General features: G+C 55.8%; 1 protein-coding gene across 8 annotated transcripts in view; it reads right to left on the bottom strand.

The window, feature by feature from the left end:
• GAS7 (growth arrest specific 7) overlaps positions 1-20,657 on the bottom strand; it is a 217,170-nt gene that overhangs the window by 28,135 nt on the left and 168,378 nt on the right. For 6 of the 8 annotated variants that reach the window (XM_047090167.1, XM_047090174.1, XM_047090175.1 and 3 more), the window contains exons 4-7: positions 19,532-19,617; positions 10,954-11,007; positions 3,732-3,821; positions 648-763 (exon numbers count right to left, since the gene is read on the bottom strand). In XM_047090167.1, coding sequence (XP_046946123.1) covers positions 648-763; positions 3,732-3,821; positions 10,954-11,007; positions 19,532-19,617 — 346 coding nt within the window. The remainder of the gene's footprint in view (positions 1-647; positions 764-3,731; positions 3,822-10,953; positions 11,008-19,531; positions 19,618-20,657) is intronic. The other 2 variants (XM_047090169.1, XM_047090171.1) reach the window with 1 other exon arrangement.

Genomic DNA, 20,657 nt, shown 5'->3' with positions numbered 1-20,657 from the left:
GAGGTGGAGAAGGAACTTCTTATAATCTGTCCCGGCTGAATTTATCGTTTCCTCGTTTCTGTTCACACAAACCATCCTTCAGCAAAACCACTATTATAATCCCTACACCTGTCATAACGACCCCACCTGACTCTTTTGTCGGACTGAGCCCCTGCCCCCCGAAAGGCAGGGATGGGGGAACGGGTTCTACCTGCCCAGGTCTGGGACACAGCTTTGGTTCGAGGATGAAGTAACAAGGTAACATTCTCCTTTCTCGTTATGATAGGGACAGAGCGTCAAATGAGGGCCACGCAGGTCAGTACAGGGGCCCAGCGGTCTATGTGCAGACGCCGCGGGGAAGGAAGATTCCAGCAGACCAGACCTTTCTGCCTTCTCCAGACAAGCCAGAGAGCCAGCTTGTAACGTAAAATCTACCAATTCAAAAACAAAAACGGAAAACGTTCACAGTCCAAACCTGAAAAACCCCACACGGGCCGAAGCCATGCAAGCTATAGTTGTCCCAAGAGCCGCAGCGGGGGCCTCTGGCTCCCCTTGGTGCTGACCTCGCCCGGTGCTGGGCGGGCAGGATGCATCCCACCGACCTGGGGCTCAGGGGCCGAGGTGGCCCTGGGACTGGTCCCGGGAGCTGGGAGGGGCCCGGGTCTCACCTCTCCCGGATGAATTCTGACATTTCCTTCTGCATCTGTTTGCCCTTTAGTTGTTTCTGAAGGAGCAGTTCAAACCCAGCCATGGTGCCGTTGCCTTGGGGGTCCTTCTTATCAGCCTAAAAAGGATACAGAAGCACGAGAGAGTTTAGGTGACAAGGGTGTCCCGGGTGCAGGGAAGGGAGCCCCGGAAGGGACCGGGTGTGCATGGCAAGCAGACCTTAGCCCAAGAAACTTCTCGGGCCCTGCCTAAACCCCTGTCCTCCGCTGTTACAGCCTTTCCCCACCAGGAATCCAGACTTCAGTGCTTTGGTACTTCATGGAAGGAGCGAAAAACACATCCTTTGATATCAGGTGCATTGATGAGGACCATGTCCCAAGTTCCTAAAGACCTGGTCCTTGTCTCAGCTCAGCCACCGGGTGACACGGCCAGGCCTTTCCAATCCTAGGCTCTGTCCCCCCCCCCCCCAACCCACACCCCTAACTTTGCAATAGGACTGGGCTGCATCTCTAAGATCCCTTCCAGAGCAGACTTTTTTCTTTTTTAAATGTTTATTTTATTTTTTTTTAATATGAAATGTATTGTCAAATTGGTTTCCATACAACACCCAGTCCAGAGCAGACGTTTTAGGGGAATTTCAGAAAGGGGTGGGTGATGCCTGGAGAGACCCCACCTCCCATCGTCAAGCATTCAAAAAGTTTACGGACGCCCCCTCCCCTAGAACTCTCTCCCAATGCAGGATTCTCCCACCCTCAAATGAAGCGTTCTGGGCCACATTGCTAATACCTCTTGTGACAGGGAGATCACTACCACACAAAACGCACCACATCACAGCAGGGTGGCTCTGGCCATTTAAAAGCTTCTCCAGGTACGTCAGGTTTGTTTCTTTGCTTTTTTTCACGTTTATTTATTTTTCAAAGAGAGAGTAGGAGCGGGGTGGGGGGCGGGGCAAAGAGAGGGAGACACAGAACCCCGAAGCAGGCTCCAGGCTCCGAGCTGTCAGCACAGAGCCTGACACGGGGGCTCGAACCCACAAACTGTGAGATCATGACCTGAGCCGAAGTCAGACGCTTAACCCCCCAGGCGCGCCCCTTCTCCAGGTATGTTTAAGATTCGAGCACTTCGCGGTATGAACGCTACACCCTGATAAAGAAGCAAAAGAGGGGTGCCTGGGTGGCCGAGTCAGCTGAGCATCTGACTCTTGATTTCGGCTCGGGTCACGATCTCGGGGTTCGTGGGCTGGAGCACAGAGCCTGCTTGGGATTCTCTCTCTCCCTCTCGCTCTCTGCCCCTCCCTCGCTCACACATGTACGCACGCTTTCTCTCAAAGTAAATAAATAAACTTAATGATTAAAGAAAAAGGAAAAGAAAAATCCCCCCCAAATACCAGGCCTCCGTGTGCCTCCCACATAAGGTGGGTGTGCTGAGCGATCCGTCCACACTCGGGAAAACCGGCCAGGAGAGGGGGGCTTTAGCGGCCGTTCACAGCAGGGAGATTTCCGTTAGAGAGATGATGTTGGAGAAAGAAAGCCCTAGAGTAAGGAACAGAGTCCCAGCAGAGCCTGAAGGAGGATGAGAACACGCAACTTTTGCTCTTGGATGCTGGCCAGGGGCAGGTCCACACACTCCCCTCTGGCTCCCCAGGGCTCCCTGAGGCCCCCACATGGTACCCCACACAGGCTGACCTCCGGCTCCTAGGGTCTCCCCTGAACGCTCTGCTTCCCACGTCCCTCTTTAGGGCTGGCGTCCATGAACTCAGCCACTTGTCCTCATGACCCCGGGGCTCCCGCACCTGCCGCTGACCCCTGCCCTTGCCCATTCACAGTCCTTCCTGAGCGATGCTTCTAAACCAGACCATGCAGCCCCCCAACGTCTTCCGAACGCAGTTGGAATAAAAACCGCCGGGCTCCCAGCGCCTAAGGAGTCTCATACACTCTGTCCCCTGCTCACCGTGAGTCACCTCTGAGCTCACCGCCCCCCCCCCCAGGCCTCTGATGCCCCACGGAGTCCTCCCCACGATGTCTGCTGCCCCTGCACGCACCCCCAGCATCTGGAAGAAACACAGCTGGGCCAAGACACTGGGTGTCTTCGAGAGTGCAAGTGACTTATTAACACAACAGAAGTGCTTTTGTCTAGTTCTTGGTTATCAGCAAATCTGAAAAAAGGGCAGTAACCCATTCTGCACAGTATTCTGTTTATTTATTGTTCCTCAGGGTCTCTGAACATTTTTTTCCCCCAAAGTGTACGATTCCGTGGTTTTTTAATATGTTCCCAAGGTCGTGCACCCATCACCACTATATGAATCCAGAATGAGGCCCTCTCGGTGTGAAAGTCATTGCTGATTTTCAGATGCAAATGCCAACGGCTATTCCCAGAGTTTCTGAGCAGGTGGGATGTGCATTTGTCAAAAGATATTTATTTAATTGTGGGAAAACACACTTAGCATAAAATTCACCACCTTACCCACTGTTAAGGGTGCCACCCGGTGGTAACAAGTCCCTGGGCATATGCAACCATCACCAGTGTCCTTCTCCAGAACCGTTTTTTTTTTTAATCTTGCAAAGTTGAAACTCTGCACTCAGTAAAGAGGATGCAGCAAGTTCTAGAAGCACAGTTACTAAAGGTGAATTCTCTACCGATCCCTGCCCCCAACCTCATCACTGATGGAAGCAGGGAGGCCCAAAGAGGTAAAGCGTTTGTGCAAGGTGTCCCCTTCAAGCGTGCCCCACCAAGTCGTGAGAGCAGATTCCTCCACTGAAGGTGCTTCCAGTCCCCTGCCCTTACGGAGCAGCAAAGGAGTGACCCTCGGGCTTATCTGCATTCTGTCCAGGGGTTTGTTTCCATGTGGCCCTGAAGGAAAATCCTGTGGATTCTCTGAGATTTACGGAATCATCTGGACTCCCAAGAGGGGCTTAAATTCCTGCCTCGGATGCTAAATCTCCTGTTGAGACCTAAAGAGAGAACCCTTCTTCTTCGAGCTCGAGGCCCCGCATGCCCCTTCCAGCTGTCCACTCCTGATCCTTGGGTGGGGGGCGGGGGGGGGAGAGGGGCGGTCACAGAGCAGGGGAAACCGAGGCACCACTTACCCAGAAGTAGTCACAATAGCTCCACTCTGTAGGTTTCAGCAGTTGCTGCTCTGGCATTGTGTCCGGATGAGGAAACGTCACGCAGTTTATCTGCAGGGCACAGGACAAGGCAGGAAGTGACTTGCCTGGACGGGAAGGCTTTGCGCCTGGGACACAGCATTGCAGAGGCCTCCCTTCAGCGCTCGCTCGATAGAGCGTGCGTGGCAATCCTGGGAGGCACGTGTTTTTCGAATGAGGGGCAAAGGACTCCCACGCCCCCAGAGGGGCTGGAATCGGCCGGAACTCTCTGGAAGGCAGTACAGTAACAGCATCCACCAAAACCACACACAGCGTGAGCCTCTGACCCGGCGACTTGTTCGTCAAAGACCACCCCCTACGGATGGATCGCGTGTGTCTAAACCCTCTTGTCTGCCAGCACACAGGTTTGTAGCAGCAAAAACACAACTCCACTGTCCTCCAGCAGGGGAACGGCTACACAAAGCTTGGGGTAGGGGCATCTGTGGGGTGTGCATCGAGAGCAGAGGACACGGGGAGAAAGTTCTAACGTGTGGCTACAGATGTTGTGCCGGGTCATATTGTTAAGTGGGGAAGAAAAACATGAGCTGCAAAACGGTACTTAAGAGTATGCTACCATTTGCATAGGAAAAAGAAAACAAGAGAGAAAGAGAGAGAGAGAGAGAGAGAGAGAGAGAGAGAGAGAGAGAGAGAGAAAATACGCACTCATTTGGTTATTTACGTACGGAATACTTCTGGAAGCCGATAACATCGTTTGCTTCCAGAGAAAGGAATTCTGTGGTTGAGGGTCAGGGCGACAGGTTACCTTGTGCGTTTCATTTCACAATTATTTATTCTACGAACAAAGAGCGTCTGAAAAGATGGTCCAGGATGTGTGCTCGGGGCTGGCCCTCGCCCAGGAGAGGGCAGTGCAGACATTCCTGGGACCCGTCTCACACTTTTCCTGCCCAAGCTTGCCCGCCAGGGGGAAGTGGTTTTACCACTGCGTTTGCTGGGCCTGTTTCCAGCCCTGGATCCGCTCCGGTGGAACCTGCTCGTTTGTGTCCTTTGTGGGAGCCACAGAGCCTCACCCTGCAGACTTTAACTCTCACCACGGAGCCTGGAGCTGCTGCATGGGGGGCCGTCTGATGATCAAGGCAAGAGCTGTGCAGAAAACCCAGGGGTCCTGGGGTCGCTTGGGGGGGCTCAGTCGCTTAAGCGTCTGACTCTTGGTGCCGGCTCAGGTCACGATCTCCCGGTTCGTGAGTTTGAGCCCCATGTCAGGGTCTACGCTGACAGCATGGAGCCTGATTGGGATTCTCTCTCTCCCTCTCTGCCCCTGCCCTGCTAGCATTCTTTCTCTCTCTCTCTTTCACTCTCAAAATAAATAAATAAACTTTAAAAAAATTGAAAGAAAAAGAAAACCCCAGGGGTTCTGGAGAGAGGCCATCAACTCCAAAGCCAAGCAGCCATGCAAACAAACAAGGTACAGGCGCCACTTGGTCAGAAACTGCAGCGTGGGGGCCGAGGGGAGGGGGGCGAGCAACCTCGGCCTTGGGAAGAGGTGGGGTCTGCGGAGATGCGGGTAGCCAGCGGATTCCTCCTAGCTCCTCCCGACTGGTGTCAAGCCGGCACAAAGAGCCGACTCAAGAGAAGCCAAAAATCAGGACTCTTAGGCGAAGCGTCTCAATGTTTAAACGCTGGCAAGTGATTCAAAGTTAAAGATGCTAATAAGGACGACCAAATTCCTCTGCCAGCTGAGTCGGGCTCACGGGCCCCCAGCCGTGTCCTGGGGTTCGGGGCCCCCACCCTCTGCTGCCAGGGGCACAGGTCTTCCTTGTAGTCTCGGGAGGAGAGCAGGGGAGAAGTCCCAGCTGAAGACAGGAGCCCCCTCCTCCCGGACCCTGACATCTGGTGGAAGGAAGGGCTGAGATTCCCACTCTGAAGGAAAAGACAGAGTGGCAGGAATGACCCAGAGAACCCCAGAAACAGGGAGCACGGATTTCCACCAAGGTCAAAGCGCAGGTGCGAGGGACCCCCTGGGGTGGGGAATTTCCGCCCCAAGGTGTCCCTGGCCTAAAGGAGCCTGCTGTGGGCGGTGAGGGAGGGCCACCTCTCAATCCCCACAGCAGACAACGGTCTCCCCACACCCTCTCTCCAGGCTGCCGCTCAAGGCGTGTCCAGAGGGGAGTCTCCTTCCGGGGCTTCAATGACCGACGGCCACACGCATCTCCCGTCGAATCGTGGAAACGGGGGCTGGACTGCAAAGCTTCACGTGTTCCTTATTTCATGTTCTGGCTACTCCTGTGTCCAAAGCTAACAGCGATCGCGAGGCATTCTGTCTTGCTTAATAATGTGGTCCGTGAAAATTTCAAACAAATCTAATGGCAAATTAACTGTGACATGAGACTGGGCCTTAAGGATCACGGAACCAGGAGGGGAGGGGGGGGGGCATGGTGGTACCCAGAAGTGGACACAAGTGTCTTCTAGGGTGTCCTGTCGGCGTCTAGAGGCAAGGGGTCCCACACGTGGCCCCATCACAACCACTGCAAGGGAGCTGTCTGGGCTGGGGGAGACAGGAGGGGCGGGTAAGGGCTCATCCCTGTTCCTGTTGTTGCTCTTACCACTCGGTGAGGACACAGGTCCTTGGACAGACTGGTTGGGGACCCCAGGGTGCCTGTCCCCCGCCTGTACCAACTCTGGTTTGGGGACAGGCTGGCTCCCAGCTGTCCTGGGGGGGGGGGGGGTTGCATTTCCCCAATGCTCACAGAGCCCTGCGCCTCTTGGTGGGCGACTGGAGAACTGCACCCTGCCGGCCTCCCTCCCCGCAACCACCGCCCCAGGAGGCAGCTGTTAACACCCCCCTCCACCCCCCGGGTGGGGGGGGAATCAGTGGACAGCCCTCACTCAGACACCCCACCAGGGGCCTTGCATGCATTCACTCCCAGGTCGTCATCCCGGCAACCCCGCCAGCTGGGTTAACACGGGCCTCATTTTTGCAAGAAGAAAACCCGAGGGTCACAGAAAGCAAGAATCCGAATCAGAGCTGGGCTGACCACAGAGCTCAAGGCCTCCACCCAGAGCCGCTCATTCGGCGGACCCCTTGCTCGGCCATTTCCCATGCAAACATCTGCTGAGTGGCTACCCTGCTAGATCCTTCCAGCCCTTTGCACACACGCATTTGTAATTACACTTCTCATGACTGCTTAATTAGCATCTCTTTTCTTGCCAGACAGTCTGCCCCACGAGGGGAGGGAGACCCTTTCCCTGCTGTTTCCCTATTGCCTGGCAAGCACAGCCCCCGATGGGAGCTCAGGAAGGGTTTCTTGGTGCACTGACTCAAGGGCCAGAGACGGACAGAATGTTCTCTGTCCTCACCGGTCTTACAGCCTCACGAGGAAGGCACACAAGTGAGAAAGTAATGGCACCACTTTGGGATAAATAGGCCACTGGGCTTAAACGTGGGTGCTGGGACTGCGGGAAGGGCGAGGGACTGGGGGAGGAATCAGAGAGACAGAGATTTAGGTAATGAGAGGGTTAGGGTTTGGCAGACAGGGGGTGGGAGGTACAGAGAGTTGTGGGGGGGGGAAGGCCCGAGGTCTCAGGATGCGCCCCACAGTTGGGGAGCCAGGGAGCAGTCAAAACTGAGGCCGGAGGGGCACCCTGTAGGCACGGCAGCCCGGAAAGTGCCCTGAAGCACAGTGACCTGACTGGGCTACTCGCGGGGTGTACACACTGGCCGCGGCAGAGGGGGCGCACTGGAGGGAGACCACCCACCCTGGCCACCAGGGAGGCTCCCCAGGGACCAGCCCTCCTCCCAAGGCCTCCCGGGCACCGCCAGAGCTCCACGAATCGTCTTCCTCCCAGCAGACATGGGGCGCGGGGTCGGGGGGTGGGGCGTCCTAAGGAACCATCCCCTGCTAAGAGCTAGTAACTCCTTCTGACTGCTTTACACCTATCGCCAAACTCAGTTGTCACGGCAACCCTGGAAGGCGGGTGCTATTATTATCCCCATGCTACAGAGCAGGAAACGAAGGCACAGAGAGGTTAGGTAAGTTATGCAAGATCACACAGCTTGTGTGTAACTGACGGTGCAGTCACGGTCTGAAGTCAGACAGTCTGGCTTTCCACTTTAGTCGCACCGCCTTCTACGCTCCTATCCAAGGCAGGGGCTCAGGCAGGAAGGGGTGCTCAACACGGAGGAGCGGGGGTCTGCCTCTCCGTGAATACTGTTTGCGAGAAGTTCTGGGAGCCACCTCCCCACCCTCGCTCCTCCTGAAACCACCATCCTCGACCTGCAACATCTTGATGCTGACACCAACCCCGTTTTCTCCAACCCTCAGATAAATGGAGGAAGCCCCTCCCCTCCCTGCTGAGCACAGGTTCGACCCACGCCCGGGCCCCGATGCGGGGAGTCCCTGAGCGCATCCCCCGCGGCCCCCAGTCCCGGCCCCATGCGGAGGCTGTGCTGGAGGGCAGAGGCCACGGTCCCTCACCCACCTATCTGGGCAGCTGGCTCTGACTGTGCTTCTGGGCTGATCTGGGAGGGCGTGGAAGGGGGAAAGTCAGAGCCGAGGTCTGTGGGAGCAGAGAAGAAGTGACCCGGAGGGCTCACCTCCCGCCCTCGGGCTCCCACCCAGGGTTCCAGGGTGCCCGCCGGGTCACATCAGGAAGCGGAGGCTGAGGACCACAGGAGTCCCCAGAACCCTCCTTCCAGGACGGGAGTGTGGCGGTGTAATTGTCATCTTCTCTGGAATCGTCTAGATTCTGACACATCGTGTTTGTGCCGAGGGCTGGGAGCTGCCCTTAGTGCCTGTCATTCCTCATCAAGCAATCCGGTCCACAGCTGGCCCTGCCCAAGGCGTGCTCCGGGCCACCAGCGGGAGGGGGAGGCTGGAATCTCAGAATCGAGCTCAATCCTGGCTCCGTAGCCCCCACGAAGACGCAGACCCGGGCCAGGACCTGGACGCACGACCCTTTGCTGCCCAGCAAGCATCCGGGTAAATCGCTCTAAGTGCTCCATGGGATCTGCGCCCCGACAGGGTGACAGGGTGGGAGACTGCTCACCCCGTCGTCCCCACTCACCAGGAGGGGTTTCCCGCACCCCGGGAGCTGGGCCATACCCCCTGCCCCCACCCCGTCCCAGTGGCCCTGCGGGGTCTCCTCCCTGGAAAACCATGAGCTCTGGAGGATCAGAGCCCAGAGGAAGGGCTGGGGACGGGGCAGGGAGGGAGCGAGTGCTGTAGGGACAGGGTAGAGGGGAGGCACACAGGCCTTCACCCATCTGGACACCTGGGGGCACGCAGCCGGCAGACCCAGCCCCAAGATCGGGGAGCTGCTCTGCACCCTCTGGCCAATCCCTCCCATCCTCAGGTTCTCCAGCAAAAACTGGCAGGCTCCGGCTGGGGTCCCAGACCAACCAGGTCGTAGGTCCAGGGATCCTTCGAGGAACCCGCGTTTTAAGTAAGCTCCCCGGAGGCTGTGGCGGCCGACTGCACTTTGCAGGCTAGCTCCGAGAGGCACCGATGTAGGTCAGTGGAAGGAGGAGGGAGGACACGGGCTGGGAGGGCCGGTGAACAAGGTGTGCTGGAGAGGAGACCCCGGGGCGAGGCCCAGGGCGCTCAGAGGATGCCCCAAGCTCTGGCTCAAAGGCTCAAAGGCTCAAAGGCTCAAAGGCAAGGCACAGCAGGTGGGTGACGGGGGCCCCACCCTGGGGCCTGAGACTGTCTCCCCCTTCCCGGCAACTGCTTTCCGCTTTCCATTGCTGCTTCGGACTTTTCTTCTACAATTCCCACATACGCTCCCCGCCTTCTTCTCCCTCTTTCCCCGTTTCAGGGAACTTTAGGGGCTCCTGCTTTGCTCTGGGGCAGTCGATGGCACCCTAAAGTGGCAGGAAGATGCCCTCAGGAGGTCTACCCTGGACTCAGGCCCCGCTCTCAGGAGGTGACAGCACAGGTCTCGAATCCCGATGCTTCCCAGCCGGGAGAGGTATGTGGCTGTGTGCCTCAGTTTCCTCATCTGTAAACCGGGTCGAGAAGGCGACTGGACACACAGCACTGACTACAAGCTCTGTTCTAAGTGCTTTCTGTGTACAGACTCAGTCCGCACACGATCCCCAAGGCACAGACACCCACCATCTCCCCATTGTGCAGACGTGGACACTGAGACCCAAAGGGGCAGAGACACTTGTCCCGGGCTGCCGTGCAGCTCGCAGGTGCTGTAACGGACCCTCTGGCTTCAGACCCCTTGTTCACAACACTGGTTCTGTCCCCTCCCCCTCACACGGTGAGCGGAGAGGGAAATGAGCCGCTCGGAACACTACTGGTGCATAATAAGTGCACACCAAAGGGGCAGCAACTGTTGCTACTGATGTCGTTGTGCATGCAAACCTCTCTTTCCTCCAAAGCAGGATTTGCAGCCTCCACCAGCCAGGGAAGGCATGCCCACTGTCGGGGTCATCTCCGTGGGGGTGGTCAGAACGGCTCAGAGCTGCCTGTGGCAGACGGAACCCGGGAGAGCAGGTCCCCATTCCCGGCTCCGGGGCACCTGTGTCCAAACAGCAAACCCAGGACCACACTTCTCACGTCTCCGAGCCCTTGGTTGTCTGAGCAGCCGGACGATGCATCTGCCCCCGACACGCGGCTGGTGTGTGTGTGTGTGTGTGTGTGTGTGTGTGTGTGTGTAGAGGGGTGCCCTCCTCAGCCTGCACGTGGGAGCTTGGCGGGCTTCTGCAAGAGCCCCAGGAGGCGGTCTGGCCACCCCAGGCAGGAGCCGCCTGCTCCCGTCAGGAACTCTATTCTTAGGGTGCTTTCTCTTGTTTTTAACTTTGGTACCTTCTAGAAGTCACCCTGCGTGAAAGCAAGCCCCAGTGGGTGTAATTTACATGTCATGTCGCTTAGGCGGAGTATGGCCCACCCCCCTTCCAACCAACCCCCCCCCACCGCCCCGCCAGCCACGGCTTCTGCATCGATCCCACCACGCCTGCACTCGGTCATCACCGGTCATCCGGAGTGAAATCAACAGAAGGGTCGGGGTGGAGGGCGGGGGTGGGGGAGGCAGGGGGGCATTTCGGCTACATCCGAGCTCTGCAACTCCCCAGTTTCCAGGCTGGGCTTCCGCTCAGCTCAGCGGTCCACATTGCCATGGCAACCACCCAGCATGGCAGAAAGCCCCAGAGCTCACCCAACCTGCCCAACCTGGGGGCAGCACCCAGTGGGGAGTCACTTACCGTGATGGTGTTCTCCTTGTTCTGCTTTTTGCCTGGTGACGAGGATCCCAGGTTCTGGGGAGAGAGGCAAGAAACATCATCAAAGCTGTTCTCCATCCTGGACGTTTGCGCTTTCTGTTCGGGCTCCCCGAAGGCAGGGGGGGATGAGTGGAGGCCCCTTGCTGGGGAAGTTGGGGGGGGTGGTGCTCAAGCTGCCATTAACCCTTAAGTCACCATGTTCTGGAAGAGGGCAGGCAGGGGTGGCCCGGACCCCACACTGCTCCGGGGGGCCCCCCTGCTTTGAAGGCAAACAGGAGGAAGCCTCCCGCACAGCTCCAAACCAGGTCTCCCTCCTCTTCTCCCAGTTCCTGATTCGGGCAGTTAACCCCTCAGCTGCCCTCTGCTGGCAGACCGGTCCGCCTGCTGCCCGAACCCGCAGAAGCCACCCGAGAACAGAGAGTTAAAGCAGGCCACCACCTCCATGACATCTTATTCTGAATCCCCAGGGTCCGACATGTCCAATCCTCAAGCCGCGGAACGTGCATGGCTGGCGGGGTGAGGGGGGGGGCGGGCTCGGCCACCTCCGTGACGTGGGAGGGAGGCAGGAGGGATTTCAGAGGCGAGTTGAGGCTCTTATTCATTCAGGCTCTGGATTGCCTTTTTATGTTTTCCTGTTGCCTGCAAACAAACTAGGGTCCCGAATGCCTCCGTCCCCAGGTCCTCAACATCTTGCCCCGGTCCTAGGATGGTCCTGGTGCAGAAAATTAAGGATTCCTAAGCCGAAAACACGACATGGGTCACAGGAGCCTAAAGGGGCAGGTCGATCCTGGGTCGTCACCGCCCCACGATCAGCAGTTACATTAACGAGTCAACAGGGTCCCAGACTGTCCTGAGCCACACGGTGCGTGGGGTACACGCATGACGTGGGACCCACAGCCTTCTTTCTCTAGTGAAACTTAAGGACGTGGTTTTTGACACTTCCTAGAAAAGGCTCAGAGAGAGAGGTCCCTCCATCCAGCCTCAGGGAACCAGCAGCCCCCCATCCCGGGCCAGCAAAGCCCGGACCACCGGCAAGGATGAGCATCAGTGGGGTGGCGGGGCGGGGGTAGGGGTCAGCGCTGCCTCAGGATCTCAGCTGCTCACCACACAAAACAGGGAGCTTGACTGAGTCCCTGTTTGTGGTTCCCTCATTCCTTTACTCCCGTCCAGATCGACCCGGGCTGGTAAGGGAAGTCCGTTAATGGAAGCGGATGCCCTCTGACCGTCCAGCTAAAAGAACTCTATAGATCGGTCATGTCCCGGGCGAGGAAATAAACTCAGTAGTCTGGACACCCTGCCAAGCCACGGGCCTCCTCTGAGCCTCGATTTCACCGGTTGCTATCGACGGTCCACAAGCTTTGGAGGGCATCAGAATTAACAGGCATTGGCCCCACATCGGGTCCCGGCCGCACCCCCCGGAGCTGAGCCGGCAGCAATCAGGTGGGCCAGCGCCTCTGAAGCAGAGTCCGGGGGCCTCCCTTGGGGACACACTGATCTACGTGGTGTCATTCATCCAGGCTCCCTCACTATGGCAGCCGCACCGGCTCAAGCGTGTGACCAACCACAGCTTCCCCAGACATTTCCAGAGCAACGATGCACGACCTCCCCTGAATCGTCTCGAGCCATCAGTGGTCGCCCAGGGCATGTGCCCAAATTGGGAGGAAGACCGAGGCCACATGGCTGGAGCTCGAGTGCCACTATCCTGTGACAGGTGCGGGGGTCTCTCTCAGGTTCATCCACGCAGAGGCACTGGCCAAACAAACCCATGCCGGGGAGGGGAAAGGGGAAGGGGACACCCCAGCATGGATTCTCCCCACCATCGACACACACTGCCACCACACTCTGAGCTCTCGCCCACCAGGATGTCAGCTAATGCACTAGCAACCAGTCTCCGTATCGATGCTGACGACGGGGACGAGGGGGGAAACTCTCAGAAGGAGGGAGACACCAGCCTAGGCATCAGACATACTCAAACCTGCGTAATCCTCCCAGACTCCGCGAATTCAGAGGCACCGCCTCCATTGCACAGATGGGGATACTGAGGCTTGCGGAATCGAACTCATTTGTCTAGGGTCACAAGGCAAGTGAAACTGGAGCCTGCGGCTGAGTCTCGCTTTTCTCGATGTTCTGCCGGCTCCCCACTTTGAGACCAGGGACAATCTCTTGTTTTCCAGGTGGCTCCACAGGGGTCAAGAAAGACCATCATCCACAGTCACTGACCTGGGGACCACCGTGTCCAAGGCTCTGTGGAATGGAGCCGGACACAGAGGTGGCCCTCCTCCCTGTAACTGGGGCCAGGACAGGAGTGCAAGTAATGGCATTGACGATGGGGGGGAGGGGTCCTCTGCCCCCCCTCCCCCGCCCTCTCTGCCCTCCTGGATGCTCAGTCTCAGCCAGGGCTGAGCAGGGTGACACCAAGCCCTTCCAGGCAGCTCAGGCTCTGTCCTTGCTGCCAGGGGTCTGTGCCTACTGTCCCAACATCACCTACATATGCATGCATCATATACATGCACTATATATACATACGTGTCCTCACATCCACACATCACACACATCCACACACACACACACACACACACCTGTAGCACTTCACAAAAGGGCCCGGAAGGAATTACACCTCCATCACAGGGAGAACACCTACTAGCCAGAAGTTGGCTTCTAAATACTATTCCATACTAAAAGGAACTGAGTCCCTTGGAGAAATGGCTCATTCCAGATGCCAGACAGATCTGGCATTCAATTGTTCTGGGAGGTAAGAAACAGGGCAAAGAACAATGTGGTCTCACCAAAGGACCCAGGCGCCAGCAGAGAGAGGGTCCAACAAGCCAAATTTGGGACAATTTGGGCATGATTGTGAATAACGACCGAAAACGAGTAACTTAAAAGGCAGCAAAGGGGGCGGGGGGTGTATGCGGTATTTCTTTATGGAAGAATGCCCCTAAGAATGGTTAAGGAATCAGAAAATTACCATTTGCAAACCTCAAAGTCAAAACGGATCCAGGCCACGGTCACCAAGGATGCTGAGGCACTGAGGAACAGTATCACCCTTACCGTCCCCCCACCCCCAGATTACTGGCTAATCAGAAAGGGAAAATGCGCCCTTGCAAAGGGGCCATCGCATTCACCGGGAGCTCAAACTCAGCATCGCTGGAGGGGTGCTACCCTGGGAAGCCCCAGGAGGTAGAAACCTTTGCCAAAACTGCTAACCCTGAATCTAAGCAGAAGAAAAGAAGTAGATAATGCATCAGGGTCACTCTGCAACTGACCTGGGCTCTTCCCACAAACAGCCACCGTGGGACAAGACAGAAAGAACAAATGTGTGGGGAAAATACAGTCTAGATTAAAAGGAGCTAAAGCCATAGAGGAGATAAAATGGTAAGTCCACAGGATGGGATACTACGTGGCCCCGGGAAAGGAACACAGTGTCACTCCATTTGCAACATTCGCAGACCTTGAAACATTGTTGTAAGTAAAAGAAGCCAGACACACGGAGGCCCTGCATGGTGCCGTTTCACTTCTATGAAATGTCCAGAAGAAAGAGGCTCACCTACCGAGACAGGCAGAAAGCAGATTAGTGGGTGCCCAAGACTTTTGGGGATTCTTTCCAGGGTGATCAAAGTGCTCTAAAATGGATTGTTACTGATGGTCGTGCAACACTGTATGTTGTAAATGACTGGATGAATTACATCTCCGGAGAGAGAGGAACAGAGTAAAAAGATACAGCAACCAATGTATCCACCTGTAAAAGTGGAATGGACTTTACACTTGGGATGTTGCCAGTGTCCATAATAAAAGTTTATTTATTTTTTTAAAGTTTATTTATTTTGAGAGAGAGATCGGGGAGGGGCAGAGAGAGACAGACAGAGAGAGAATCCCAAGCAGGCTCAGCACCCGCGAACCCCAAGATCATGACCTGAGCCGAAATCAAGGGACGGATGCTTAACCGACTGAGCCACCCAGGCACTCCATTTAAAGTGTGTTTGTTTTTAAATGTCCTTTGCCTACAATTCTGGAAAGTTTCTCTCCTTTTTTGAGTCCCTCCCCAGCCTGGTTTCCTCCTCTCTGGCCCGGGCCATTCTGCTGTTACCATGCGGTGAGGACCCACAAGGGTGGTCACCCACAAAGGTAGAGCTGGGTGGACTGCATTGTACATTCTGCAACTGCCATGCAAACCCAGACTTTGCACGTCTTCTGACCCCGTCTCCCAGCCCTACCTTCTCGGCAGGCGGGATCCAGAATGAAGCCTCTCGATGCTTCCCTGTACTGTCAGAATAAAACCCAAGCCCCTCACAGTAGGCCTGTGCAGACTCAGCCGGCCCCACCTTCCGCCCTCCTGACACCTGCTGAGCCTGTAAACCACAGCCCCACTCGGCCGCTGTGGATTCTCTGAAACCACTGCCCTCCTTCCCCTTCCAGCTATCCACGTGTGCTGTTCCCTCCACCTGGAAGGCTGTTCCCACCACCACCCTGTGCCAGGCTAAACCCTCACTCATCTGTCCAGTCTTAGCTTACACACCTTTTCCTACAAAGCCCATCACTGACGTTTCTGCCATCACTGACCGTCACCGGCCAGGTCCCAGGGACACACACTTCCCTCCAGCCCGTACCACTGCTGACACGAAACACTTGTTTATCTCGTGCCTTCTCCAGCAAGGCAGGGGCTGGGCTATGTGCCTGCGAGTCAATGCCTGGCCAAGGAGGAGACACTCAATGCAACATGTGTTGCTGGGCTCAAGGGAAGCCCCACCGGGTAGAGGAGTCTACCTCAAACTCCCTTCTCCGGTGGGACCCTTCAGTTTCCAAGCCTTTGGTCCCAGCCCCTGTCTCCTCTCCTGGGTCTTCCTGGGGGATGCTCATGGGAAGCCAGAACAACTTTGGCCACCAAAGGGCCTGGGCTCCAGGGGCAGATCCCTTGTGTGACCCCCACCCCACCTGCACAGGGATCCGAGAGGGAGCCCATCACAGGAGGGCAGGCAGGGGACAGACCAGGATGTGCTTCCAACAAAGGCCAGTAAGACTATCAGCCTCTGACACCCCAGCTTCGCAATCAGGTGGACCCCATTTATCCAATACTCCGGCAACCCACCCCAAGGCTGCAGGCTGGAAAACTTCCACTAGGTGGCGCCAGGCCACCACCACCTGTGCCCGGCCATCTGGTCTCCCAGGACTTGGGGAGGACCAGGCAGGAACCCAGCCTGCATCAGTCCTGTCCACGACCGGGGGCACGGTGGGGGACACATTCCTGGTGGCCCGGGAAGATCAGGTATGTACTCCCCACCCCCAACATTCTAATCTCCCTGATTAGCCTGCTTAAGGAGGAGCAGAGAACAGAAAAAACAAAACAAAACAAAACAAAACAAAACCATAGAGGGCTTTGAGCAAACCCTGGGCAAGCTGCTTGGCCCAGCCCCCTACCCTGTATCTCCACAGTTCCTTTGCTCATTCATTCACTCTCCAGGTATTGCAAAGTCCTAATTGCTGTTCATTATAATTCACAGGGATAGCGTGAGTAATACTTTGCATGTCAAAGAGCGCCCTGTTTACTTTGGGGATAGCTTGCTGGCTCTGTAAACAATAAAACTCATCCTCTTTCTGTGATTGGCCCCAAGCACCTTTGTGGGAAACCAGCGCCTTCTAGAATCCTTCCACTGCCTAAAAAAAAAATCCAACATGCTACATTCCAGTCGTGGGAAGCAGTGAACCACTGCGTATTTGCTCTCTCCACGCACTGTGTTATTTATTTTTGTAACTTAAAGACATTTTTTTAACATTTTTGAAGGGGGGGGGCGGAGGGGCAGAGAGAGCGGGAGAGAGAGAATCCCAAGCGCTCTGTGCGGTCAGTGCAGAGCCCTACACGGGACTCGATCTCACGAACCATGAGATCATGACCGAGCCAACATGGAGTCAGACGCTTAACCGACTGAGCCACCCAGGCGCCCCCTATTTTTGTTACTTTGATGACACATCAGTGCTCAACGTTACCATCCAAAAAGAATACACACTCAATTTCCACCTGCCCCTTAGCAGTCACGGCCCGTCCAGGCTGGGGTCTCCAGAGCTGGCCTGCTCTGTGTCCCCAGGGACCAGAACCTTATTTCTACCACTGCTCACTGTGTCTGCCTTCCATTAAAGTAAAACATACTCATTCCAGGCAATGCGAAAAATACTGCAAAGTGCAGAGAAAACAAAAAGTACCTTAGGCCAAGGTTTCTCAACCTCAACACCATGTGTGTTTTCTAACTGGACAATTCTTTTTCTTTTTTTTTTTCTTTTTTTTTTTTAACTTCATTTATTCATTTCGAGAGACAGCATGTGTGTGCAAGCGGGGGGAGGGGCAGAGAGAGAGGGAGAGAGTGAATCCCAAGCAGGCTCCAGGCTCCGAGCTGTCGGCACAGAGCTCGGACTTGTGAGTGCGAGATCATGACCGGAGCTAAAGTTGGACGCTTAACCGACAGACACCCAGGGGCCCCTTTAAAAAAAAATTTTTTTTTTAGTATTTATTTTCGAGAGGTGTGCGTGCTTCCCCCCACCCCCCCAACTATCATGTTCTCTCTGCATTTCCCTGAATCATTATATATTCTTCAGAAAACGGCTTTCTCGTGTCTGTATGATATAGCAGGCTGGATGGATATTCAGTGCCAAAATCCATTTTACCCATCCCGTGTTGCTAGACAGGTTGGGCCCAACACGGGTAGTGCCGTAAATGACGCTTCGCACATAAATCAGAATCCCGGGATGTGTTCTGAGCACAGATACTGGAGGGGGAAATTCCTGGGTCAAAAGTCAGCTTCTGAGATGGTTATATCCATATACGTTAAAAAACAAAAAGGTTTAGTAATAACGTCACTGTATCTGGGGGTGGGGGGTACTATGTTCTATCAGAGAAAGAAGCAAGAATGACACGGGGGGGGGTGATGTTTCCAATATTCTTCTTGATGTACCCAAGCCAACACCAGCTTTTTCTGTTCTGTTACAGCGGAGAAGGACCTAGGCTGAGGTCTTCAGAAATCACCATGCAGCCGGGTGGTAAAAGTCAGGTTCGTCCCACATAGATTGGCAGAGGCAGTTTGGGGGCTCAGCAGAAAACACACAGTGCCAGGGCTGGGAGGGACGTGTGCCATGAGCAGGGGAGCAAAGCAGTTACATTTGTATGCTGTGTCCTATCGTCTGTGCCCGGGTCCTCGCTGCTAAAGTCGCGGTCCCGACCTACATCATCAGCATCATCTGGGGACTGGTTGGAAACACAGAACCTCAGAGTCCCTCCTAGACCTTCTGAATCAGAATCTACATTTTAAAAATGTTTATTCATTTTTGAGAGAGAGAGAGAGAGCGAGCCGGGGAGAGGCAGAGAGAGAGGGAGACACAGAATCCGAAGCAGGCTCCGGACTCCGAGACATCAGCACACAGCCCGACGCGGGGCTCGAACCCACGAACCGCGAGATCACGACCTGAGCCGAAGTCGACTGAGCCACCCAGGCGCCCCAGAACCTACATTTTTAACAAGAGGCCTGGGTGATGAGGAAGTCCGTCAAAAGGGGAGAAGCCTTGGCCCAGATGGACGTCCGATTTCTTTCCCAGAGCGTTAGCTGAATTAACCTGGGCCCGACCGAACCAAGTTTCCAAAAATGAACACTCCTGTCTGTGTGACTGCCAAGTGTCACAGCTCGGCTGAGCTCAGCAACAGATCACAAGGCCTTGCTCTGAAGGGCACGTGGCACCCGCTGTTGGGGATAAGCGGCCACGGTCATCCCGCACAGCAGCCAACACAGGTATCACCATTGTCATCTTCACCCCTGGGGCCTGGCAGAGGAGCTCCTGGAAAGGACTGGTGGACCCTGGGGCCTTCACTCAGAACATCTCCTGGACAGAACTTACGGACAGAATAGAACAAGCCGATCCTTCGTTCCTCGGACACAGCTTAACGCAAACTAGGAGCACCCCGGGTCTCGGCGTCAGAGTCCGGTCTGATCACTTGGTAACCGTGTGAACCTGCCTGAGTCACCTGAGCGGTCTAAGACTCCGTGGCCTCACCTGTGACACGGGAAAGGTACAGACGTGTGTCTGCATAAATGCCAACGGATGTGATGATGGAGAAGCCAGGATGGGAATCTTAAGCCTTTCCCCCATGTCCTCCCATCCTACTGTGGTCTCTGTGCTAGATTATTAAGTATGAGAACAAATTTCACGTGGGGGTGCGGAGGGGGTGCACAGAAGAAGGGAAATCACCCGGCCCCATCCATACTCGCAAAGCGACGGAAACCTAGACTCTACGTAACAGGAATCCAGACGGCAGGATGGAACCCTGTGCCCTACGATCCACCAAAATCACCCCCCGCCCCCAGCTGCCTGCGAGTCCTAGAGAAAACCAGCAAGGCACAATCACCCGCTTTCCTCCAATCACGGCACGTGGGAACGACCCAGATACACCAACCGCTTTCTACACCAACCAGACCTGCACTGCCGTCCCCCGGACCCCCGGCACGCACCGTCTTGACGACAGCCCCCTGGCCCTGCATGACTGACCCCCCCCCCCACTACCTCCCGTCACAGGACCCCTTACCTGGGAATCACCGGTGGATTTTCGGACACTCATGTGGGCAGTCTCGGGAGGGTGCGCTGGGGTCCCTGCCGCGTGGTATCCATTCACTGCGGGAGAGAAACACGGCTCAGAAGCTGCGCTGGCCACAGGCGGGCAACACCGGCTGCCTGTAACCACAGCCCCTTCTCCTGCCCGGCTCTGAGACGTCTCGCACGGCTGGGACCATCTCTCGGGATCTTACCGGTATTCGCGGAGCCAGAAAAGGTTGGCACACATCTCTCTAACCCCCAGCACCCAATGGCGGAACTCCTGGGGGAACCACGTTTCTTCCTGAACCAGCGGGGGACGTGCTGAAATGGGAGGTGGGGTCACGAGAGTCTAACAGCCGTCACCGAAAGTGCTGCATCAGTTGTGGCCACTGGTGCCCGTCAAGGGCCCAGCCTCCTTCCACAGAGTCAGGTAGCCCGTCCACTACCTGCCTGCGGTTCGTGGTTACGTGGAGCTTACTGAGCTCGGTGAGCCTCAGTTTCTGGATCTGGAAAATGGGGACAATTCTCCCCAATCTCCAAACCTACCCTGTTGGCATGAAAATCACACAAGACACGGGCCGCCTGGGTGGCTCAGTCGGTCAGGCATCCGACTTCGGCTCAGGTCATGATCTCGCGGTTCGTGGGTTCGAGCCCCACGTGGGGCTCTGGGCTGACAGCTCAGAGCCTGGAGCCTGCTTCTGATTCTGTGTCTCCCTCGCTCTCTGCCCCTCCCCCGCTCATGCTCTGTCTCTCTCTCTCTCTCAAAAATGAATAAACATTTTCAAAATAGTTTTTAAAAAAGAAAATCAAATGAGACAGTATTTGCCAAAAGGAGCTGTGAGTTATGGAGTAACTTATGAAAAGGAGAGAGGGGTATAGATGGAGAGACAGCAGGCCACTGCTTCTGTTCCCGAATCCAGTCACCCTGAACCCCAAGCCTGTGTGATCTCTGGAGACCAGAGAAGCGTGCCTCCCTTATGCCCTGGGCTTGGAACAACATATCCACCATGCGGGTCGAACCAAAGACCTACAAAGTGGGGTCCAACACGTGGTTCTTATGGAGAGAGCCCTGGAATGTGGCCAGAAGCAAGAGAGAGACTGGCTGAAAGCCACTGACA

This window comes from Lynx rufus, unplaced genomic scaffold, assembly GCF_022079265.1.
Source record: "Lynx rufus isolate CCGP_SWC_20201006 ecotype Redwood Valley unplaced genomic scaffold, mLynRuf1.p SCAF_28, whole genome shotgun sequence".
Classification (NCBI taxonomy): Eukaryota; Metazoa; Chordata; class Mammalia; order Carnivora; family Felidae; genus Lynx; species Lynx rufus.
This window is presented reverse-complemented; position numbering and strand designations above follow the sequence as displayed.